Below are 26,887 nucleotides of genomic sequence, written 5' to 3' on the forward strand. Positions count from 1 at the left end.
TTCTTTGAACCATAGGTTATTTGGAAGTCTGTTACTTACTTTCTTTATCTGTACCACTCTTTCTTTTCTCTTCTCTTCCCTCCCCTCCCTTCCTTGCCCTTCCCTTCCCTCCCCTCTCCTCTCCTCTCCTCCCCTCTCCTCCCCTCTCCTCTTCCTTTCTTCTTCCTTTTCTCTCTCTCTCTCATTGATTTCTGGTTTCTCTTGTGGTCAGAGATATACTCTGTATGATTCAATACATATATATTTGTTGAGTTTTTGTTTTGTTTCTGGTTCAGAATATGGGGTGCCTGGGTGGCTCAGTTGGTTAAGTGTCTGCTTTTGGCTCAGGTCATGATCCCAGGGTCTTGGGATCTAGCCCGCATTGGGCTCCCTGCTCAGCGGGGAGCCTGCTTCTTCCTGTCCCCCTGCTTATAATCTCTCTCCGTCAAGAAAAAAAAAAAAGAAAAGAAAAGAAAAAGAAAAAGAATATGACCTGTCTTGAAAATTTGATTGGTAGTCCAGCATATGGTCTATCTTTTGTGAATATCCCACATACACTAAAAAAGAATGTGTATTCTGCTGGTATTCTATAATGACAATATGTCAAGTTAATTGACAGTATCATTCATGTCTTTTATATCTACTGATTTTCTGTCTGCTGATTCTATGAAACATAGAGGGAGGAGTGTTAATTGCTAACTATAACTGTAGATTTGTCTTGTGAATTTGTCTATTTCTTTTTTAGGTTTGGTCAGTTTTTGCTTAATGTAATTGCTCTGTAACTGGGTGTTTACACACTTAGGACCGTGGTGGCTACTTTGTCTCTGGTAATAGTCCTTGTCTTCAAGTCTGATTTGAAATCAATACTGCTCTTTACATTTTCTCATAATTAGTGAATATGGGTACATCTCTTTCCATCTTTACTTTTACCTCTTTATATTTTAACTGTTTTCTTTAGATAGAATAGAGATGAAACTTTTTTCAGAATAGTCTGACAATTTCTGCAGTTCAGCTCACTTACATTTAATGGAATTATTAATACGGCTGTGTTTAAATCTACTATTTTGTTATTTGTTTTCTCTAGGTTCCCATTTTTCTTATTTCCTATCTTTTGGTTTTATTAATTTTATTATTTAATTTCATCTTCCCTATTGATTTGTTAGCTGTGCTGAAGGAGCTGTGCTGAAGGTATGCATTTTTAGCTTATCACTCTGGACCTTAAATAATATAATAGCTCTTCATGGATAATGTAGGAATCTGCAATAATATACTTCCATTCCTTCTTCCCATTTTTATACTATTATTGTCACATTTTTGAATTCTACATATGTTATAAAACCTAAAATTCATTCTCCTAATTTTTGCTTTAAAAATTATTTTTTGAAGACATTTAAAAATGGGAAAAATATTTTAAATCTATCTACATATTAATCTTTTCTGGTGTTCTTCATTTGTTTTTCTGGATCCAAATTTCCATCTTAATAACATTTTTTTTTAACCTAAAAACTTTATAATTTCTTATACTCTGCTTGTGATGAATTTTGTCAGGGTTTATTTCTCTGTCAATTTTGAAGGATAGATTAATTGAACCAATATTTCTGTGTTGACAGATTTTGTTTTTATTTGGGCACTTTAAAGATTTTATTACATTTTCTTCTGGTATGCATTGTTTCTAATAAAAAATATGTTCTCAACCTGATGTTTTTCCTCTGTACATGATGTGTCTTATTTTTTCCCCTCTGGTTACTTTTAGTAAGTCTTTTTCTCTTTTTCATTAGTTTTCAGTAATTTGAGTATGATGTGCTTGTGTGTATGTGTTTTGCCTGTTTAGGATGCACTAAACTTCTTGAATCTGTGGTTTCTAGACTTTATCAATTTTGGAAAAATTTCAGCCAGTTAAAAAATATTCTTATGGTTCCCTTCCCCATTTTCTGGGAGTCCACATACACATTTGTTAAAGTGCTTGGTACTGTCTGTGATTTTCATCATTTCTGTCAATTCTGGTTCTGGGCTTTAGTTTGTTTGCTTTAGTAAGATATAATTGACATACAACATTATATTAGTTTCAGAAGTACAACATAGTGATTTGATATTTGTATAGAGTCAGAAATGATCATCACAATAAGTCTAGTTAATATCCATCACCACACATAGTCACAAAGTTCTTTTCTTGTGATGAGAACTTTTAACATTTACTCTTTAAGCAACTTTCAGATATACAATACAGTATTATTAACTACAGTCACTCTACTATACTGTACTTTACATTCTTATTTATTTATTTATTAACTGGAAACTTTTACCCTTGATTCCCTTGACGCATTTTACCTGCCCTTCACCCCCAGCCTCTGGTAACCACCCATTTGTTCTCTGGATCTATGAGCTTGGCTATTCTTGTTTGTGTTTTGTTTTTGTTTGTTTGTTTGTTTGTTTTTTAGATTCTACACATAAGTGAGAGTATAGGGTGTTTGTGTTTTCTGTCTGACTTGTTTCACTTAGCACATAATGCCCTTAAGGTCTATCTGTGCTGTCACAATGGCAAGATCTCATTCTTTTTTCTTTCTTTTTATGGCTAAATAATATTCCATTATACGTATATATTACATCTTCTTTATTGATTCTGAGTTAAATTTTTTTTCTCTTCATTATTGGTTAGATTTTCTTATTCTTAACATTTCAATTTTTTAATGAATTCTGGACACTTTAAATAGAACATTCTTCAATGCTGGATATAAATGTTGGATATTGTTCTTACACACAGTTAAAATACTTGTAGATCAGTTTGTTCCTTTTGAGGCTTACTTGTTAAGCTTTGTTAGGGATAGACTAGCCCTAGTACTATGGCACTATTTTTCTGAAATTTCTAATGAATACTTTTGATATTCAATGAGGACTTTTCACTCTGACAGGGACCTGAATATTTTTAATATGTGTGAGTTCAGTAATTTGTTCAATTTATGGTACTTCTGGTATTTATTAGACAGGCCTCAAGTTTTCCCTCATGCATTTGTGACTTAGTATTAATCAGTAGACCCAAGGAGATACCTCTGCTTATTACTGGAGCTTTTCTCTGCCATAGCTGCCTCTTTTCTCGTAGTCTGTCTTGTAAATTTTAGCACTCTAGCTACCATGACCTCTGATCTTGTTTTCTTAACAGGATGGGATCACTGTTATCTGCTTATGTTGCTTTTCTTTTCAGTTTGGTCCAGAAAGTGACTCTAGGCAGAAAGCTGAAGATATCATGGGGTCCATCATGTTTGTTTTCCTTCTTCAGAAATCAAAATTCCCTACTGTTTTCCAATGACTGAAAACAATTGCCTTCTGTATTCTATTCAGTTTTCTGTTATTTTCAAAAATTTTGTGGGAGTGTGGTAAATTTTCAGTTATTCCATTATGGCTAAAAGCAGAAATCCAGCAATTTTTTTTCACATGCTATAAAACAAGAAATTCTCCCAAGATGTTTGTAAGAAGGTTAGAGATGGAATACATTTACCTTCATTTACTGGTTTATGCATTTTAAAAATTAAATGTGTATATTATATTTATAATATTTAAACAAAAATATAAACTTATAGGGTGTCTGCGTGGCTCAGTTGAGCATCTGCCTTTGGCTTAGGTCGTGGTCCTGGGATGGAAGTCCACACTGGGCTCCCTGCTTGGCAGGAAGCCTGCTTCTTCCTCTCCCACTCCTCTTGCTTGTGTTCCCTCTCTCTCTGTATCTTTCTCTGTCAAATAAATAAAATCTTAAAAAAATAAACATATAATACATAGATATAAATATATGAGCATAACTTATATTTATACTTATTTAATGGCTGCTTAAGTTTTTCTTTATTTTTTGTCTTGAACTGCATACATTTTAAAAATGAATTCTCTGGTCACTCTTCTCTGTACGCATTCAGCAATACAGTTGGTAACTGTCTTTGCAAATAAAGCTTTTAAAATATATCTACAGACATTTGAGTTGTTTGCATTTAGTTTGATGATCTCTTTTTATGTTTAATTTTTAGTTTCCTTGAATTATATTGTTGTAAGAGAGATGGTAGATGCTTTGTTTTTTACAACTTGGCTTCAAATTTTTCTTTTTGAATGAAGATTGGTTTTAAAGAAGTTTAGGGATGATGGAGAGTATGTCTTGATAACTAGTGTTAGTACATACACAACACTTTACATCACATTTTTTAGATATTGTATATTATTTTAGGCTTAAATTTTTATTTTTTAAGGATTTTATTTATCTAAGAGACAGTGAGAGAGAGAGGGAAAGAGAGCATTAGCAGGGGGAAGGCCAGAGGGAGAGGAAGACTCCCTGCTGAGCAGAGAGTCTGATGTGGGGCTGGATCCCAGGACCCCAGTATCATGATCTAAGCTGAAGGCAGATGCTTAATTCACTGAGTGACACTGGTGCTCCTATTTTAGGCTTAAATCAGGGCACTCACGATCTAAGGAGTATGTGTTTAATATAGAAATATAACTAAACAAAGACAACCAAATCATTTTCTAACACAGTTGGATCTGAATGGAAATATCATGTGTAGGTGCACCCATATACATGAAATGGCTAAGCACACTTTGGGGCATTCTTCTTATTAAGTTTTAAGTCTTAATTTGAACTTTTTTTTATTTGTGGCATAACAGGCAATGACAGAACTCTCCAGGATTACCTGTAATTTTTTTCCTGTGTGACACTGAGCTCTACATAATTCCCTTTTGATTAAGTTTTGTAGAACCAAGTCCATTACTCAATAAAGTATATTATGTAGAATGAGGTTCTATCTTACTCTACTCAATTAATTAGACTGTTTTATCTTTTTCTAAAAGATGAAAAATATCTGCAGAAAACAAGTATCCTTCTTTAAGAATTTACAGAAATAGCCTTGTATTATATTTAAGAGGGAAGGAAAGAAGGAAAAAAGGAAGGAAGAAAGAAGGAAGGAAGGAAAAAAGACTGCCAATTATTCTGATTTAGGTATTAGAGATTGAATATAGACCAAATAAAGAACTGAGTTTCCCTAATTTAAAATAATTCACGTGATAAACAGTACTATGTATTTAACATAATCCTCACAAGTGATGGGAATTTCTAAGTGGTTAGCAGGTTACAAAATTCTTTCCTGCAATTTCTAAGTTTCAAGATGTAGGTTCTGTTTTATTTATTTAAAAAATATATTTATTTCTACACAGATGTTTGAATAATTAGGAACAAACTTAAAAATTTTCTTGGTTTTCTACCCATTTCACTAAAATTAATAATCACTATAATATTTACTAGCAGTTATAATCACAGAGTGGTTGGGACTGTGTTTGTCCTGAGAGATTTAATCTCTCTGGAATGAATTTTTCTGTTTCCTAGTGGGTCCCTTTTCCATATCCTTCTGGGTGCAAAGCTACTTCTGTATTTGTAGCCCAGACTTAGCCTGAATCTGTAGAATATCTCAAGAGTTAATATAATATAATGCTATTAACCTATACAAATCTTATTAAAATAACAATACTAAGACACAGCAAATTTTAAATACAACGAACAATAAACTGGATGAATTGATATAAGTTTCATAAATAAAGCTTACCTAAGTACATTTCATTTGGCTATATGTTAACATTTAAAATCAACTGTGGATCTATTTTCAGATTTGTACACCATCTAGGAATGATGCCCTTTTTTAAGGTTTAAAAATCCATTACGGTTTTGTCAACTGCAGCTTGGTATCACAGCAGTTATCTTTAGTGGCTCCACACTATGATTTTTAAAAATACTAAAATATCTTTAGTTGAACATATAATTTTTTGTTTCTTATCTAAAAATATATCTCTTAATGATGCTCATGTCATCACCCCATTACAAGGTAAAGAGCAATCACTTAAGGTTTGGAATAGTATCATAGGGAAAGGAATTTTTAGCAAATAAGTGGTGAAAAATACATATATATATTTATCTGTCTATATATAGATATATTTAAGAAATACATATATGTTATATAGAAATATATACATTATATAGAAATGTTATATGTGTTATATAGAAATAAATTTTTCTATTTAGAAATATATATGTATATCTGGATATATTTTTCTATCCAGTAATGTGTTATATATGTATATCTATCTATCTATCTAGTAACGTGTGTGTGTATATATATATGCATGTGTATATATATTTCTATCTATCTAGTAATATAAGCTTATCTTTCCTACTCTAATCTGGTCTCAGCTTAAAATAGAAAATAACCACTACCAGAGGTTTTACAGCAGCAAAACTGAACTACAAGTATGAATTCTGGAATCCCAAGATCTACATTACTCCAGTTTATGTTTGTGGTTTTCTGAGGTGCTGAAAGTCCTTTCGGTATCTCCCCTTCACAGACAGAATCAGGTTTGATAGAATATAACACCCATATATGTAATTCCATTATCTCTACAGTTTTCGATCATTTTTTCTTCGCCTTACTCTAAATTGTCTACAGATATCAATTTTGTGATATTTTATCCTAATAGATAACAAAAGAGAAATCTACTTACAGCCAATCAACATGACACAGATTGAAAAGATTTTCTCCGAATTGGTATTAGGAGACACATTCCCGAATCCTACACTGGTTAAACTGCTGAAGGTAAAATAAAGTGCTGTGACGTATTTGTCTTTAATGGACGGTCCAGAACTTGAGTCACTGTCATTGTAACGTTTCCCAATTTGTTGTCCTAAAGAATCCAACCATCCGATTTTGTCTGTCAGGTAGGGCCTTTCTACATTCCCAATTGCATACCAAATGCAAGCCAGCCAGTGAGCTATCAGGGCAAATATGCACATTAAGAGCATTAGAACAGCAGCGCCATATTCTGAATATCGATCAAGTTTCCGGGCCACTCGCACAAGACGAAGGAGTCGAGCTGTCTTCAAAAGACCAATTAATGTTGTTGTCTGTGGAAATAAATGTGTATGGTCAGAAATGGTTGGCAAACAATTCAGTGTATGTTCCTGTGACGCAAAGTAAGTAGAAACAGGTTAAAACAATATGGTAGCACTGAGGATGAATGCATGTTTGAATTAAGTATTAAGGTGGTTTTTAAAAAATTTTACATCTGCTTTGGGAAATACTTTTAAAGTCTGTGGTACATTAATTCATTATCTTGACATGCAAGACCCATGGGACAGAGACTCCACCTGTCCAGTTTTATGTTCTAACCAAGTGCCTTGAAAATAAAGAATACTCAGTAAATTATTCCTTCACCAATAAACATCACCGTGTGTTGCCGATGTGGCTAGTAAGGGCCACACACTGGGATTATAGTATTGAGCAGGCAGACATGATCACTTTCATAACAGAAAGAGACATTTACTTACGAGACAAAATGCCTTCTCTAATGAGGAGAAACAAGGTTCACTGTCTTGTGGGGAGAGAGAGTTATTTTTTAAAGAAACAAACAATAAGCTCATTTCAGGGTGAAGAGTGTGATAATTATAATAAAACAGAGTGGTATGAGAGAGGGTGTCTGAGGGCCTGGTCAGCATGGCGATGACTTTAGAAAGGCCAAAGAAGATCTTGCTGAGGAGCTGATGTCAGAGTTGAGAGAAGCCCGCATAATGATCCGGGCAAGCACATCATTGGGAGACTTATTGGATGATTGTATGCATGCCTTATGCACTATATTTAAATTCATTTTTACTTTCTAAATGTGTTACATTGATGAATTGTTTCTTGATGTCCCAATGATATGATGTATTTTTCTTTGGGATGTGATATGTGTAACTAGTTGTATGATTATTACTGACCAGGTATCTAATGATAGGACACTTCTATATAATAACAGGATACTTAACTGGTTGTTTGGATTTGAAATCTGATAAGTACAAATTACAAGTTCATTTCTTAGGTTTCCTAAATAATGTCAGCTATAAGTACTATATAATTCACAGGGCATATAATTATTCCATAGTTACATGGTGTTTACCAATCAATTATTGAGTCATTTTATGTGTTCATTGTTGGTGTTTATTTTGCAAAGTACAACCAACTGTATTAAGAACACTTATATTTTAATTAAAGAAATAGCACATGTCAGAGCTATTGCCCTCTATGTATTCATATTGACTTGGAAAAAAAAAAAGCACTAAATGTTAAGAAAAATAGTTTCATTAATATTCCATAAAAAGTGTTGTCGTTATCTTTCTCTTTCTTTCCTTCCTTCCTTCCTTCCTTCCTTCCTTCACCTTCCATCTTTCCTCCCTCTTTCTTTCTTTCCTTTTTTTTTCCTTTCTTTTCCTTCCTTCCTTCCCCCTCCTTCCTTCCTGCCATCCATCCTTCCTTCCTTTTTCTTTCTTTCTTTCCTCCTTCCTTCCTCTCTCTCTCTCTTCTTTCTTTCCTTTTTCTTGTGCCAGAGTGGTCACTAGGAGAAGGGGAGATCCTTCAGTCTCCTCTGAATTCTTTTCAGTTTGTATTGGAACCTTCTAGAGATGAGAGGAGATTATGTAGTTGGGATGTGCTTATCAGATTTGTGCTCTGGTCTTTACTCATTATGGGATGTGTGGAAAAGTGGGTCTTCCTTGTTTTCAATGTTGAGTTGTTAATTTTCAAGGTGGAAAAAGGAAAACAGTATTTCCTTTCTTCACAGATGTAAAGAGTTTATCTCTTCTTGATCAATAAATGGAGAATTTAAGGTAGTATTAGATAGTTCTCTGGAAGAAAAATCAACTTCCAAATGGATAATTCCAAATGGAATTATCAACATTTTAACTGAGCAGCTATTTTTTTTCAAATTTAGTTGGTTCTTTTTTGTTGTTTCAAATTTTTATTTAAATTGTAGTTAGTTAACATATAGTGTAATACTGGTTTCAGGAGTAGAATTTAGTGATTTTTCACATATAACACCCAGGGCTCATCACAGCAAGTGCTGTCCTTAATCCCCATCACCCAGCGAGCCCATCCCTCCAGCCCCACCCACTTCCCCTCCAGGAACCCTCAGTTTGTTCTCTATAGTTAATAGTCTTTTATGGTTTGCCTCCCTCTCTCTTATTTTTTGTTTTTGTTTTTTGCCCCTTAAATTTCATGTATGAGTGAAATCATAGGGTATTTGTCTTTCTTTGACTTATTTCGCTTAGCATAATACACTCTAACTCCACCCACACTGTTGGAAATGGCAAGATTTCACTCTTATTGATGGCTGAGTAATAGTCCATTGTATACATGTACAACTTTTTTTTTCCATTTATCAACTGATGGACGTTTGGTCTCTTTCCATAATTTGGCTGTTGTTGATAGTGTTGCTATAAACATCGGGGTACATGTTCCCTTTCAAATCAGTATGTTTGTATCATTTGGGTAAGTACTACAATTGCTGGGCTGTAGGATAGTTCTATTTTTAACTTTTGAGGCGCTTCTATACTTTTTCCAGAGTGGCTGCTCCAGTTTGCATTCCCACCAACAGTGTAATGGGCTCCCCTTTCTCCTGCATCCTTGCCCACATCTGTTGTTTCTGTTGTTTTGATTTTTGCCATTTTGGCATGTGTGAGGTGATACCACATGTAGTTTTGATTTGTATTTCCTTGATGCCAAGTGATGCTGGGAATGTTTTCATATGTCTGTTTTAGCTGATTTGTTATATGTTAGAAGTTTGGAACAAATAAATGGATGTATGAATTGTGCATCCATACCAGTCTGTCATCTTGGACAAGTTGTTTATTTAATTTCTAAACCTCAAATTTTTCATCTCTAAATGGGTATAATAATGTCTCCTCACAGGGTTGTAGACAATGCCCTATTAATAGTAGCTTTCTATGTTATTTAAATATCCCACGTGCTTTAGTTTCCATCAGTAAGCAGGAACAATATATTGTGAAATAGGTTGATAGAACTTACACATTTTCCAAATGCATTACTTTGATAGCTAGAATTCCAGCTGGAGGCTGGAGCATCATTTAGATACACTGACTGCTTGGACATCAGTAACAGGAATCACCCTGGTTCAATGTGTCTCTTTCTACACTTCACAGTTTCAGTTTGTGTGTTTTTCTTCCTTGCTCTGTTACCTATTTACTTGTGTTGAGAAATCAGAAGTATTTGAAGATTATTGTTCAAAACTTTTTATCTTTGAAAGAAAGTTTCTCTCTGAACCTCAAAAATAAATGAAATATAATGAAAATTCTCTAGGGTATTTGGTTAATGAGGTGAAATGCTTCAAAACAAATGAGATGTTTTAATAAAATATTGTGATAATAAGTACTAAGGACTCTTCTAGCTGCCAAGATAGTAAAACAAAAATGTTGTGGAAAAAATAAAAAGAAAGAAAAAAAGGAATCAATCTGCTGTGTAGGCCACCTCCCTCCTTTCTCCTTCTTTCAAAAAAACTTTGATTCTTCTAGGATTGTATCAAAATGAGGTAAAACCTACGTGATAGTAAGTTCTTTAAGCAGATAAATGAATGTAATTTATATAATAACACAGAAGTAACATCTTTTCTGGAAAAAATAAGCTTAATATAGAACATGATGAAGTCTCAACCCAACTGACATTATTACAACAAAATAATTGCAGTTGTAGAGCAAGAGGAAGGGAGAAAAAGAGCAAGAGGGGAGGGAAGAGGGAGAGAAGGAGAGAAAAGGGGGAGAAATAACTAAACAGTTGTTTTACCTTTCAGTTGCTTCATAAGGATGAGTGAAAATTGATTTCAACAGTCAAAGTCATTCTCTTGTGATTTCATAACATGTACTCAAGAATAATCACATATGTTGCTTGACAATGTAACAAATGAGTTGATCTTATTTTTATTGTTGTCAAGATTCTGCTAACACACCTGGGTATTCTTCCTTTGCTACTGTTGTGTACAGCATATCTTTTTTTTTTTTAATATTTTATTTATTTTATTTGACAGAGAGAGAGGTCACAAGTAGGCAGAGAGGCAGGCAGAGAGAGAGGGAGAAACAGGCTCCCCACTGAGCAGAGAGCCCGATGTGGGGCTTGATACCAGGACCCTGAGATCATGACCTGAGCGGAAGGCAGAGGCTTAAACCACTGAGCCACCCAGGCGCCCCACGTACAGCATATCTTGTAGATGACACCTAAGATTGCAATAACTCTTTTCTTCTTCTTCAAATATCTCTTTAAAGATTTAAAGTGTTTCGCCCATATCACAAAAAGAGAAGAACGATTGCACCAAAATTTCAGAGACAGTAGCCTAAAGAATGATCAATCTCCTCTTGCTGATTTGTTGGAGACTATTAGTCCCCACTATTTAGCTCAATGTACTCTCTTTGTATTATGTGCAAATGAAAAGTGAGACCAACAACTACCTTATAGTTGTATTAATGTCAAAACTTGGCTAACTAGAATGTTTTCAGCATATATATTTCTCTCACAGTATATCTAATTTCTAATTTCAGACATATTATGTAAATCTATTTTTGTGCGTTTTTTCCTAATTTTTAAAAATAGAAATACAATTATCTTTTAACCTATGCAATAATTTCAAAAGAGTAGAGGTAAAAAACTTTCTCTTAGATGTTATTTCTTAACTTTTTACTGGTATTAGAAAAAATACTGTTTATTATTACTTTTTTTTTTAAATTTTTTTTCCATTTTATTTATTTTTTCAGCGTAACAGTATTGTTTTTGCACAACACCCAGTGCTCCATGCAAAACGTGCCCTCCCCATTACCCACCACCTGTTCCCCCAACCTCCCACCCCTGACCCTTCAAAACCCTCAGGTTGTTTTTCAGAGTCCACAGTCTCTCATGGTTCGCCTCCCCTTCCAAATTTTTTTTTTTTAATAAACATATAATGTATTTTTATCCCCAGGGGTACAGGTCTGTGAATCGCCAGGTTTACACACTTCACAGCACTCACGATAGCACATACCCTCCCCAATGTCCATAGCCCCCTCCCCCTCTCCCAATCCCACCTCCCCCCAGCAACCCCCAGTTTGTTTTGTGAGATTGAGTCATTTATAGTTTGTCTCCCTCCCAATCCCATCTTGTTTCATTTATTCTTCTCCTATCCCCCTAACCCCCCATGTTGCTTCTGGTAGACTAAAAAAGCATAAGAGCTCACAAGACTCTTGTGATTATGTGATTATGACCTGCAAGATATCACAATAATAAGTAAGATGGAGGAAGAGGTGAGTTAGTTTTCCGTGGCTTGAAGCAAGTTACTTTGTTTTTTGGTTCTGCTCATGAACTGTAGCAAAGGAGACATAATGAATTCTAGTAAGCCATGGCTCCGCCTCATTAGTACCTATGCCATTTCAGACCCGAACTCCTTTAACTGTGATTGAATGATACTGCAAACTCTTTCTGCCTGAATGCCATAGTAAAGAAAGTATACTTATTTAGGACTTTTATTTTTAATGTACTTTGTCATAACTTTTAAAATGTAAAATATCTCTTCCCCTGGCAATTCAAATTATTCAAGTTTCTGGGTGGTTGAAGCGTATCATCCAATTTAAATTTTTTTAAAAAATGTGCCCATATCATAGTTTATTAAAGCCCTAGATACTTTCAGGGATCCTGGGTGCCTCCGTTGGTTAAGTGTCTGCCTTTGGCTCAGGTTTTTTTTTTTTTTTTTTTTTAAAGATTTTATTTATTTATTTGACAGAGAGAGATCACAAGTAGCAGAGAGGCAGGCAGAGAGAGAGAGAGAGGGAAGCAGGCTCCCTGATGAGCAGAGAGCCCGATGCGGGACTCGATCCCAGGACCCTGAGATCATGACCCGAGCCGAAGGCAGCGGCTTAACCCACTGAGCCACCCAGGCGCCCCTTGGCTCAGGTTTTGATCCCGGAGTCCTGAGATCAAGCCCAGGTTAGGCTCCTTGCTCAGTAGGGAGTCTGCTTCTCCCTCTTCCTCTGACCCTCCCTTGGCATGTGCTCTCTCTCTCTCTCTCAAATAAAAAAAATAAAAATTTTAAAAATAAAATGAAACCCTAGATACTTTCTTATACTAAGGTAGAAGTCAGTTTCCTTTATTAAGTATAACTTTCTTAACTAAACTCTATTTTAAATATATATACTAAACTATTGCAATTTTATAAACACGTTAGATACCAGACTCAGACTCAAGATGACCATGTGATTTTTTTTTTTACTAGATATTTTACAATAGATGAGGTAATATCCTTTCTTAGTGTAAGTGAAATTCTTTCTGAAGGCCTGAAATTAGAACAGGGGACTTCTTACTATTATCAAACAATTCTCTTCTTAAGAATAAATCTGGTTACACTTAAACTGAGAAATCCTCATCAATAAGAGAAAATATTATGCTCAATAATTTTCAAAATAAATTTTAAGTAAGCATTTTCAAAAATCTTACACTTAAAATACTTTATTTTGGAGGTTTACTCTCTAAAACTTTTGCCTGTAGTAAGTGGGTAGAATTATTTATTTATAAATGGGGAAATATAAGTATGTGATCTTTAGTTTTGCCTACAGGAATAAAAGAATGAATCATCACTGAAAATTTCTACTTAATCCATCATTCTGTTCTGTTTGTCAAGAAATATTTGGGCACAAGTGGGGAAATGGGAACACTTAGTAATACATTTCATAACTCTACACTCATGTTTTGCTTCAGGTTTTGTTTCAATTCCCTCTAAGCTCTGGTGCTTATATATACCATTCCATGAGTTGCTTACCCAATAAAACTTAACAATATTGAAACTAGTTTTGAGTTTTTTGTTCAGCTTGAGTCACACTTTTTCCAATATTTCTAAGGACACATTTATTGATACAATTAAAAAAAACTTATTTTGAGTATGTAAAAAACCTTAAAAAATCATCTAATTTATTCTTTCTTTATTCATACCGAACCTCACAAATTCCTCCACAAACTGAGGCTTTCAAACTCAAGATTTTACAACCTCCTTGTGAAACGCACTCCAATATTTAACAACCTTTACTGTCAAAATGTTTTTATTTTTTTTTGTTTATAATTAACATTCTATTTTGTGCAATTTGAACTCACTTTCCCTTTCTTTAGTTACAATAATATGGAAAACTGGTCATCAAATGATTTTAAATAGTAATAAGCAAATGTTACAATGAATAAAAATTTTGGATGTTATATTTTAAAAAGAGAATTTGACTTGTTTTGAGAAATATTTAACCAAAAATTGAACCTTATGTCATCTCTAGCAAATTGTAGACAACAGATCACATATACATGACAAATAAATGGTCAGCTAAATGAAAAACATTTATTTTATGGAATGTTTTTATATTTCCTTGGTTCAAAAATTATTGCATTGGGGACCCTGTGTCTCTCACTTGTCATACCACAGATTTTTAGAGGCATGACCAATAGCCTCAAATACAAGCCAATGGAGACATCTGCCTTAACTTCCAAGAACTATCTAAATGGAGACACAGTCACTTTATGGGTAGGAATATATTATGTATACAGTTCTTCAAAATGTATTTTGGTTTTTAAATTTGAACATTAGTATGTCTAATGTTTTAGCGATTCACTTCTAACAAACTAATGGCAACTGCTGTAGAGATCAGATTCAGAAAGAATTCTGACAAGGTGATCAGAATTTCTATACAGATGCTTGCTAAGTTTCCCCTTGTATCCATTCTATGATGCATCTAACAGACTAATGAAACAAACATATCAATGTCAACAGAAACTCCTCTTTTCTATTAAAACTTCCCCTCAAAGAGCACTGTATATACTTAGGTTTCAAAGACCTTGTTTGTATTCAGGATTCATGAAAAATAACAGTAAAGTGGGGATGGAGAAAGGTCCACAAAGGAAGTAGTTAATAAAAAAAACAAAACAAAACACTAATTTTCAGGAGAGGAAGACGTTAATGAAATCTGTAGCTAAAGAGAGCGCTCTAGATTCTAACAGCTGATATATTTGAAAATCAGATAAGCAAAATATGGGAAAACTTGAGGGAGGTAATGAAAAGTTGACTTTTTGGAGACACAGTCAATAATGTTGTTCTCTTGCATCAGTGATATTGAGACAATTTGCTATGGGTGGCATGATATTTGATGATGCAAAAATTAAGAAATAGAGAATCTTTCCTTCCTTGGTCTGTCTGGATGGCATTAACAATAGGAAGATACTAATGACATCGGAAAGCCCAATTATTGCCCAGTATTTCTTTCTTTTCTTTTTTTAAAGACGTTATTTATTTATTTGAAAGAGACCAAGAGAGCACGAGGGGGTAGGGGCAGAGGGAGGGGGAGAAGCAGACTCCCTGTTGAGCAGGGAGCTCAATGTGGGGTTTGATCCCAGGACCCTGAGATCATGACCTAAGTGGAAATCAAGAGTCAGATGCTTAACTGACTGAGCCACCCAGGCACCCCTGTCAGTATTCCTTTCTTCAACATATTTTCTTAATATTTTGGAAGATCCTCTAGTTATTAGTAGGAGATTTGCTTTTACTTAGGCTAAAACAATAAATGAGTGTTTTGAAAAAGTGAGCAATTCTGTTCATATAAAATGTATGTGTAATTCTGCTTTAGTAAAAATGTATATGCCAAGCTATCCTCAGCATTGCTAGGATATATGTTTTATAGCTAAAATAATATAGATCCAAAATTCAAATAGGTTTGCTTCTTCAGGGCTGAGTGTAAATAAAACTGAAATATTACAGTAGCTTACCATTTAGAGAAATTGGCAAGGAAGACACTAACAGTTAATTAACTATTTTGACATTGACAAAATTGTTTTCTCTAAGGTCATCTGAGATGCTGTGATGCATAGAAAAAAACATTTTAATAATTCAGCTAGAATTAAGCGATGATGAAATCATGACTGTCTTTATATTTAGTTTAAAACCACTGCTTTACTTGATTATTTATGTCTTTGTTTTGTAGAAATGTTCACCCGTGAACACATGGACTTCCTCTTTGATCCAGATAAGGTCACCAAATCTTATATATCTAAACAGCAGAAATTCCTACCACTTTTAAAAATGAAGGTTTCAAGGTTTTACTTTAGAACTACCAGATACGAATCTCCAAACTCTTATTAGATCCACAGCAAAATCTGTGCATGGTCCTGAGGGAGAAGCACTGGTCTAAACCAATCTTTGCCATGATTATATCTAACTTATAATTTAATGGAGCTCGCTTCTTTTTCTTATACTCACATATATATCTTTCTAGTTGTTCATGGAGTCCCTGACTTGCCTACATGCCATCTGTACTCGGATGACTGATGGGCACCTCTAACTTCACATGGACCAAACAGGAATTTCTCTCCCATAATGCACCTTCTTCTCACCAGATTTTTCCTATCTAGGAAGTTGCTTCAGGACCTCCATCCTCCAAAATATCTCAAACAAAAGGAAAGAAACGACAAAATCTTTGAACCATCATTAATTCTGCTTTGTTTTTTACTCCTCCAACAATATTTAATGCATCAACAAGCCTAACAGCTCCCCTCTGCTATATTCCAAATGTATCTTTATCTCCTCACCTCTATTGCCACCATGTGGTCCAAACTGTTGCTGTTTTGTTCCTGCTGAATTATAGCAAAAGCTCGACGCTTTGAAGAAGCCTTCCCCTGCTTCCACCCTGACTAAATTGTCTGCAGACCATCAGCCAGGAGGTCTTTAAAACTGTCCATTAGATTATGTTGTTCCCACTTGGAAGGCTCCACTGCAGCCAGAATAAACCTCAAATGCCCCAGATGTCACGGTTGCATGTGATTTGGTCCCTGTCTCTGCATCCTCCTGTCTCAGCACTCAACTCCCAATTCACTATGGTTCACCCCAGCTGCCGCCGGCCTTTCTGCTCTAACACACCAAGCTTGTTCCCTAGTTGGGCCATTTTCAGTAGTGTTTTCTTTTGCTTGAAATGCTCTGTGTGTGTTTTCAAGAGGCCAGGTTTTTCTGGTCGAGTCTGAACTCAAATGGCATGTCCCCCCAAATTCTTCTTAATCGCCTCATCCAAATTAGCCACCTGTGGAAGTCATTCTGCATCACAAGGCTTTTTCTTGTCCACTCATAAACTTCTTAAGGGGAGAAACTGAAACAAAAACCGTAATTCTTTTCCTTCACCATGTGTAGCCTTCCAGTACTGCCTTTCCCACCTCCTTTTATCACCAAGATTCTAGCAAGAAGGGGCCCTACATGCTTCCTGTTAATTTCTGAAGCCACTTCCGTTTGGCTGTGGCAAATATCTGACCTGACACCACTTCAGCATAGTGCACTGACACACCTAGAGATTTATTTCTGGCCTGCATCCCACTTTATGTCTTTATAGTATTTGACAGCACTTCCTGAATTTTTCCTTACTTCCCAGTACAGTGAGGTAAGTAGTCCTATAACGCCTAGAGCAGTCTCCAACAGCAGAAAAATTATCTGTGTCCTATATAATTTTTCAGTGTCTCATAGTCATTCGTATTGGCAAAACCCAGACTTAGTTGTTGAGCTTCAATGCCGGCTTTTACATCTAAACAGAGGTTAACTTTTGCACATTTTAATATTCATTAAAATATCCAGGAATTTAGCTACCTTGTAAACTGAGAGATAATTAACTTGTTTAGTTAACTAGTTTAGTTTGGACCTTCAATAGGAATTGTTACTATTCTAGAAAATTGTATCTGCTGTGACAGCAAGTCCTGTGGTATTGTATACTGTGTAAATACAGCCTATGTCAGTCCATGTTTGTTGTTATCACAGTCATGAGATTTCTAGGTGTGTGTAAATGTTAATATATGCATATATATACATATTTACCTGTACATGTGTATGCATACGCATATATTTATGCGTATATATATATATTTATATATATATACGCATATATATATTTATATACACATATATGTGTATATAAACACATACATCTATATTCAACCCTTATGTTAAAATGAAAATAAAAGGCTATATTATTTGTGACCTTTTTTTAAAAATTTATTTGTTAGACAGAGAGAGAGAGAGCGATCACAAATAGGCAGAGAGGCAGGCAGAGGGGGAAGCAGGCTCCTCGCTGAGCAGAAAGCCCGATGTGGGGCTCAATCCCAAGACCCTGAGAGCATGACTTGAGCCAAAGGCAGAGGCTTGACCCACTGAGCCATCCAGGCGCCCCTCTATTTGTGACTTTTATTTAACAATAATAAAAGGGGCTTTATAAAATATCTGTAATATTGGGTCTGATAGGACTGGGAACCAACACCTCATAGCTCCATGCTTCTAATGGGCTTCCCATCCAATTGGCATGACTTCCCCACCCCTTTTACCTGAAAAAAAATTCAGGAACCTCCCCTTCCATGTTCACATGTCCCCCTGTACATGGCACTATTAAAGCATTTATCAGATAGTACTCTCTGCTCGTTGGCTATTCTCATTATAGACTGTAATATACCAGACAGTGGGGTCTTGTCCTATTCTTTTTGTAAATGCAGGGTCTGGCATGTTGGCAGTAGTTGGTTCTCAATAAATGCTTACAGAATGAATGAACCTACTGGAGTAAAGGTTACCATAGCACTTTCTGGAAATGGCAAAATGAGTCAAGTCAATTCTTATTAAAATTTGTAAAAAAAAAAAAAAATTACAGGAAACTCCAGTTGGTGTAGTAGATACAATCGAGCTAATCCTTTACAGTGGAGGTGGATGGCTCTGAGTCTTATCAGTCTGTCCTGATGTCAACTCTTGAGGGCCTCTGAACTCAGGCCAACTCTTTCAGTCACCTCTATGATACCCCAGCCTGAAAAACATTGCACTGGATAATGTCTCGTTAGGGTGACCTCTAGCTTAATTTTAGGATTTGCCATTTAGTTTTGGGTCAAAAATCCCAAAAAGTTTTCTTTTTTTTCATATTCATGTGATGAAACTTCCCAAATTAGTTCCTTTTAATATAAGATCTCTTTTTTTTTAGAAGCATTTTTCTTCTTTTTTCCCAGAAACAAAAATGCAAGCTAAATATTTTTAATACTTTTACTACAAGACATTATACACTTTTGGGAAAGTATCATTCTGAAAAATCACTATGTATTGAAAAACCTAACTAAAAGCTTGATTATAGGGGTGCCTGGGTTGCTCAGTCAGTTAAGCATCTGGCTTTTGGTTTTGGCTCAGATCATGATCTTTGGGATTGAGCTCCTGATTGGCCTCTTTGCAGAGAGTCTTCTTGAGGGCTCTCTTCCTTCCTCTCCCTCTTCTTCCCCCCCTTGCTCTCTCTCTCAAATAAATACTTTTTTTTAAAAGCCTGATTATAGTTACTTAATATAGTTTGCATATAAAAAAAGTATCTTCATTATTACTCTTGAAAAATGTATAGATTAGTCCAATTCATCATTGGTCTTGTTACCTCTCATAGCCAACTCAACCCAAAAGTTGACACCCTTATCTGCCTTCCAGACCCATCTTTTCCCTTGCTATCCTTGATGCCTACATACCTCCCTCTAAAATATGCCCTATGCTCCTTTGCTTTGCAACCTAATAATGGTCCTCAAAATATTTCCTTTCTGTCTCCATTTCTTCAGGATTCCTAACTACAACTAGCTAATCAAATAACTACTGTAAGATCATAGACACTCAATAAGTTTTTGTTCAATACTTGAATTTTTAAGGTATTTACGGAGTACTGTGGTAACATGTAAGTTTAAGGGAAGACTTCATTAAGAAACAGACTTTAATCCAAAGGGATGGGAAAGAGAAGAGGCATAACCTTGGCAAGCACTTGCTATGTACCTGGTACTGAGTTAGTCTCTTCATATACGCTGCTTTATTTTTTAAAATCATAACATACCTTTCACCATTTTACAGAAAAACAAATGAAATCTTAATGAGTTAAGTATCTTGCCAAAATATAACAAGTAAGTGACAAAGAGGAGAGTCAGACCCAGGTCTGTCTAAGTCCAAAGTCAGAACTCTTCCCATATCATATCACATCTTAAAAAAATGAAGAGTAGGTTTGGGACCATTGGAGAATCCATGAAAGCACATGGGAGTGGAGAAGTTATATTGCTTTCTTTGAGGCAAACTTCACCTTTTCCTTGATGCTACATGGAAAAAATAGTCCAGACACCATTTTCCCCAGAAACTATTTCCTCCTATACTACTGTGAATTACAATTAATTTTTGTTTCAGCTCTTGAAGTCCAGTCTGAAATAGTGATTATCTAAATCACATATTTTAATTTTATTATTTTCAAGTGATATAGTAACTGGAAGTAAACTAATCAAATGTTGAATCCTAAAAATTCTACCTTAATGGTTTTAATCAGCATATTCAAATACTGGTTTGATTGTTATTGATGAAACCTCATCAGTAAATTAACTTCCCCTAACAATCCTATTTAGCCTATTTATTTTTTCACTCATTCTTTTATTTCACCAAGTTGAAATTTAATTTGGTGTACATATTTTAAAATTTGAAAGAATGAGATTTTACTCTATTGTTTATCAGTAAGAACTTATTTGATGTAAGTACATGGATCACCCATTGTAGGAAACTCATAAAAGTAAGTACCAAGAAGTATTTCGCTTTCTTGCTTTTTAATAAACAACCAAAGTTAGGAGTATCTAACATGAAATGTTCAACCAGTTTAACAGCAACTAACCTTTTCTCATTATTTTTCTAAGAGTTTCATGTGTATTTTCTCATTAGAGTATCAAATTAAAAATAAATAAATTAAATAAATAAAACAATGTAAGCGGGGAAGTAATATTATTATTATTAATAATATTATCTTTACAGATGAAGATAGTCAGGCTTGAGGCTTTGTGTAAGGTTTGTAGAATCCAGGAAGAACATATTGCCTTGCTCTTTTTTTTTTTTTTAAGATTTTACTTATTTATTTGAAAGAAGGAAGAAGAAAAAGAAAATGAGCCAGGGAGTGACAGAGGGAGACGGAGAGGGAGAGATTCTCTAAAGCACGCTCCATGGAGCCTGACACAGGACTCCACCTTAGGACTCTGAGATCACAACCAAAGCTGAAACCAAGAGTCTAATGGTTAACCAACTGAGCCACCCAGGTGCCCCTTCACTGCCCTGTTCTTAACTGCCCAGAGTTCAACAGTCATGATCTATAGGAGATAATTTACTTCCAAGCCAACTGTTCCTCTTGGCAGTGGAGGATTCTCTTATGGTTAGGGAGCAAACATCTGCAGGAAGCATTTTGATATTTGACCTCCTCTTGAACAAAAAGCAAAGATGGGGTTCTCAGGTAGAAAAGCACCCTGAATTTTTAAAATTCAACACACTGAGGTTATCTTTCTCAAGCTACTCCCTTAGATCTACTTTCACATCTTCTGTAAGTCATTCAATTATAGAATCCAGGAAGATTTTTTACAGTTTGTGGCAATTAAATGGAGGGGACTGGAGGAAAACTTAACTGCTTTTGGATCAAAGAACCCCTTAAGAATCTGGTTAAAGTTATGGACTTTAACCAGAAAATGCTCTGTACATATACTTGTCAGATTTCCTTGAAGTTGCCAACTTCATAAGATACTGGGAACACAAGAATCATTTTCCAATCTAGATATTTAAGAGAAAGAGTTTTGAACAAGACATTTTAGAAGATGCTTCTTCCACATAATTTGAACATGAAACAAGTTCCTGATGTCTCAAACCACAATTATGAGTCAAGAAAGAAAGAGACATTATCAAATTGGACAGTTTTATATCCATGAAGTTAACACGGAGAGATTTTATAGCCTGGAAATGTGTTACGTGTTATGAAACATTTTTCCAAAAGTTTGCTTTCTTGGTTAAAAGATAGTCTTTAGTACCTCTTAACAAAAATAGAGAGAATTGTGAAATGTTTGCCATAGCAAGATTATGTCATTTCATTTTATAGCATTTCCAATGAGATGAATTTCATTTCTGAGATATGGGACGTTTGTAAAGCAACCACTTGTGGGATTTTTTTTTTTTCAGTTGAAATAGATTCACTTTTGTAATAGCAATCTTTCAGAAAATAAGATTCTGAAGTAACTCTTACCTCATCAGAACCAGATCCAAAAATCAGCAAGTCAAAAGGAATTGCTGCGACCATGTCGATCAGGAACCAGCCTTTAAAGTAGTGTATTGCTATTTTGGCCGGATCACTTACCACTTCTTCATTCTGATTTACATACGTTGTTCTGAAGTTTATGAGAATATCTATGATGAACATAATATCCACAATCAAGTCCACCACATTCAAAGGACTGCAAGAGTAGCCACATTCTCGTCTTTTCTGTTCTTCTCTGTCATTGAGGAGAAAGGCTGCAGAGTAGGGCGTGAATATAGCAGTGTATATGACCAAGAGGAGAATAAGCCAATCCCAGACAGCCTTGAAGGGACTGTAGTGCAATATTGTAAACTTGTTGATGCGTGGGCTCTGCAGTTTATATTCCGGTAGGACATCTGCTCCTAAAGAGAGAACCTGAGCAAAAAAAGAAAATAGCACACTACATAAAGATGTCATTATTTGATCTCCTGACCTATAAAAAGGTCAGGTAATTATGCATCAAAATCTATTAGGCAGGATGCAGGCAATTGTGAAGTATGTATGAAAATGGCATACATTTAAAGGACCCAACATAAACCTCCATTTTGCAGTATATTTGACCCCAGAAAACTCCAGTCGTTTTTCTTGATAAATATTATTTTCACTGAAAAGTAATGAATATTGTCATCGAAATAGCAAGGAGTGGTTACTGGTTCTTTTGGAACATACTACTACTCAGAAATAAAAATACATGGCTGTATTTAGAAAATCATAAAATCAGTCTGATACATGAGTAATTCAGTTTTCAAACCTCAGAAAGAATTGTCTGTAATGAATAGAAGCAGCCTACTTGGATCCATGTTCATATTTAATTTACATATGTTTAATTTATAATTAAACCTTGATAAATTAAATGCAACTCATTCAAATCTCTAATTACAATTTTCTCACCTGCAATCTGTTTTTAAAATTGGAAAAAAAGGCACATAAGTCTAAAATAAACACAAAAGAGTCTTTTCCCTAAAAGGCTGAGAGAATATTTTCTATTCTGGGACACGCGTACTTTCACTCAAACTCCTCCCTCACATTTAGAGAATCACAAAGAGACAATGGTACAAGGAGATGTTCAGAATGTCGATCTGGGAATGTTGTAAGATTACTAGCACCAGTGGACACTTAAGCCCTGGAATTTATTCTACATGATAAGATACTGAGTAGACTAAAATAGTTCATCTTGTAAAATCTTGGTTTATCTGAAAAAAATGAGAACTAAACCTGAATCACAGCCCAGTAGAAAAGTTCATGGGTTGGTAACTTTAGACTAAGTTTCAATAACAAAGGTAAAAGCAAAAAGGTTATTTCATGACCCCCCAAATGTAATTAGTCTTAATACAGAAGGGTACAAAAATTAAAAATTTTTGATGGCTCCACAAGTAGCACATAGAGGCATGTTTTAAGGAAGCAGTGGGTGACACTCTTGTATTATGAATATCCCACATATATGCAACGTCTCTATTTTGGAGTTAATTTCACTAAATAAATTTTCTTAGGCTAGATTCTCCTAAATACAGCTAATATACTATCAGCTTTTCAGCAAGAACCTCAGATAATCCCTGCTGATTTGTCAAAGAGTGTTATTTCTCTGTTCTTGGTAATTTCATCCCTGTAGATTTTAACTTGATTATAACAACAGCATAGGCAAATTTCAATTTTAAATCTTATTTTCATTGTCATATCTCATACTTTTTTTTCACATATAATGAGTTACCATTGTTATCTTAAAAAGAACTTGAGAAGTTTAATAACAACCACAGATGAGATACAACAGATTTTTAAATATAACAGATGAGTTCAGTTAAAATAGACAAAGGTGTTTTAAGATAACAGGTAAACTGATTTAACTTAAATTCAAAAAAATCATAATAATACAGAACCTAACCATTTTTTCTCAGTCTAGGGTAAATTTGAACAGGAAACAGGGCTTTATTTTAAGCTACTATGAAAAAGACAGGAATTATTAGTAAAAAAGAAATCTAGAAAATAAAGTGATTTCATTGTTTCTGAAATATTGAAAATCTTTAGAATCCAAGATCTCAATCTCTATCTCTAACTCTAAAGAAGATTAATGTTCGGAAAATCTGTGAGTTGATTACTGCAGACTGTTGATAACTGCAGACTGTTAAAACTCCAATCTTAGAGGGAGGAGTCAAGATGGCAGAGAAGTAGCAGGCTGAGACTACATCAGGTAGCAGGGGATCAGCTAGATAGCTTATCTAAACATTGAAAACACCTACAAATCCAAGAGGAAACTGAACAGCAACAATTCTAGAAATAGAAAATCGACCACTTTCTGAAAGGTAGGACTGGTGGAGAAGTGAATCCAAAGTGACGGGAAGATAGACCGTGGGGGGAGGGGCTGGCTCCCAGCAAGTGGTGGAGCAATGGAGCACAAAATCAGGACTTTTAAAAATCTGCTCCATTGAGGGACATCACTCCAGAGGCTAAACTGGGGTAAAGCCCATGCAGGGTCAGTGAGGCCCCAGGTCCCGTGGGGTCACAGAAGCATCGGGGGTGTCTGAGTGTTGCAGAGTTCCCAGGTATTAGAGCGGGGAAGCCGGCTACAGAGACAGAGCCGAGGACTGAGCTCTCAGCTCGGGGTTACCTTGAACTGGTCACAGGCTGGGTGAGCTCAGAGAGCAGCCAGAGGCCAGTGACCTGGGAGTGATTGAGCGCTTTTCTCTGAGGGCACACTGAGGAGTGGGGCCCCAAGCTCTCGGCTCCTCTGGGCCGGAGACGGAGAGGCCGCCATTTTCATTCCCATCCTCCGGAACTCTACAGAAATCATTCAGGAAACAAAAGCTCCCGAAAGCGAACCTGAGCGGATTACATAACCTGACTCCTGGGAAGGGAAGTACAATTCCGCCTTGGGCAAAGACACTTGAGAGTCACTACAACAGGCCCCTCCTCCAGAAGATCAACAAGAAATCCAGCCAGGACCAAGTTCACGTACCAAGGAGAACAGCAGAATTCCAGAGGAGGAGAAAGCAAAGCATGGAATTCATGGCTTTCTCCCCATGATTCCTTAGTCTTGCAGTTAATTTAACTTTTTTTAATTTTATTTTTTTTCTTCTTCTAAATTTTTTTAACTTTTACCCTTTCCTCTTTTAATGTTTTTTTAACTAGTTTATCTTAACAATACCTTTCATAAAAAAGTAATAATCTTTTTTGAAACTTCATTATAGTCATATTTTATCCTTCATTGTATCTAACTTTATTTTTTGTATACACATAGGGTTTTTTCTTCTAAAAAATTTGAGGTAAAACTTATTCTAATAGACCAAAATATGCCCTAAATCTAGCTTTGGGTTTGTTCTAGTCTCCAGCACGAGAAAAATCTCTCCCCTTTATTTTTCATTATTCTCCCAACCAACTTACTTTATCAACACTTTTTATAGAAAACTAAAAAAATTTTTTTTTCATCTTTATAGGCATATTCCATCCTTTCATTGTGTTTATTACCCTTATATATGTTTTTCATTTTTTAAAATTTTGGGAGGTAGTTTCTTCTAAGAGACCAAAATACTCTCCAAATTAAGTGGGTGACCCCGTTCTAGTCACCAGTCTAATATATATATTTTTTTTCTTTTTTATATTTTTAAAATTTGTTTTTTTTTTAATTTTTTTTTCTGAACTTCTTCTTATCCCCTTTCTTCCCCCCATGATTTGGGGTCTCTTCTGATTTGGTTAAAGCGTATTTTCCTGGGGTCTTTGCCACCCTTTTAGTGTTTTATTTGCTCCTTCATATATTCTTATCTGGACAAAAAGACAAGGCGGAAAAACTCACCACAAAAAAAAAAAAAAAAAAAAAAAAAAGAACAAGAGGCAATACCGAGGGGCTAGGGACCTAATCAATATGGACATTGGTAATATGTCAGATCTGGAGTTCAGAATGATGATTCTCAAGGTTCCAGCCGGGCTCAAAAAAGGCATGGGAGATATCAAAGAAACCCTCTCTGAAGAGATGAAAGCCCTTTCTGAAGAAATAAAAGAACTAAAATCTAGCCAAGCTGAAATCAAAAAAGCTATTAATGAGGTGCAATAAAAAATGGAGGCTCTTACTGCTAAGGATAAATGAGGCAGAAGAAAGAATTAGTGATATAGAAGACCAAATGACAGAGAATAAAGAAGCTGAGCAAAAGAGAGACAAACAAATACTGGACCACGAGGGGAGAATTCGAGAGATAAGTGACACCATAAGATGAAACAACATTGGAATAATTGGGATTCCAGAAGAAAAAGAAAGAGAGAGGGGAGCAGAAGGTCTATTGGAGAGAATTATTGTAGAGAATTTCCCTAATATGGCAAAGGGAACAAGCATCAAAATCCAGGAGGTGCAGAGAACCCCCCTCAAAATCAATAAGAATAGGTCCACACTGCGTCACCTAATAGTAAAATTTACAAGTCTTAGCGATAAAGATGAAATCCTGAAAGCAGCCCAGGAAAAGAAGTCTGTAACATACAATGGTAAAAATATTAGATTGGCGGCAGACTTATCCACAGAGACCTGAAAGGCCAGAAAGAACTGGCATGATATATTCAGAGCACTAAAGGAGAAAAACATGCAGCCAAGAATACTATATCCAGCTAGGCTATCATTGAAAATAGAAGGAGAGATAAAAAGCTTCCAGGACAAACAAAAACTGAAAGAATTTGCAAACACCAAACCAACTCTACAGGAAATATTAAAAGGGGTCCTCTAAGCAAAGAGAGAGCCTAAAAGTAGTAGATCAGAAAGGAAGAGACAATATACAGTAAGAGCCACCTTATAGGCAATACAATGGCACCAAACTCATATCTCTCAATAGTTACCCTGAAGGTTAATGGGCTAAATGCCCCAATCAAAAGACACAGGGTATCAGAATGGATAAAAAAACAAAACCCATCAATATGCTGCCTACAAGAAACTCATTTTAGACCTGAAGACACCTCCAGATTTAAAGTGAGGGGGTGGAAAACAATTTACCATGC

General features: G+C 35.3%; 1 protein-coding gene across 2 annotated transcripts in view; it reads right to left on the reverse strand.

Moving 5' to 3' along the window:
• Positions 1 to 26,887, reverse strand: part of KCNH7 (potassium voltage-gated channel subfamily H member 7) — a 496,127-nt gene that overhangs the window by 58,101 nt on the left and 411,139 nt on the right. For both annotated transcript variants that reach the window (XM_046018072.1, XM_046018071.1), the window contains exons 7-8: positions 21,869 to 22,294; positions 6,499 to 6,898 (exon numbers count right to left, since the gene is read on the reverse strand). In XM_046018072.1, coding sequence (XP_045874028.1) covers positions 6,499 to 6,898; positions 21,869 to 22,294 — 826 coding nt within the window. The remainder of the gene's footprint in view (positions 1 to 6,498; positions 6,899 to 21,868; positions 22,295 to 26,887) is intronic.

Source organism: Meles meles, chromosome 9, assembly GCF_922984935.1.
Source record: "Meles meles chromosome 9, mMelMel3.1 paternal haplotype, whole genome shotgun sequence".
Taxonomy (NCBI): Eukaryota; Metazoa; Chordata; class Mammalia; order Carnivora; family Mustelidae; genus Meles; species Meles meles.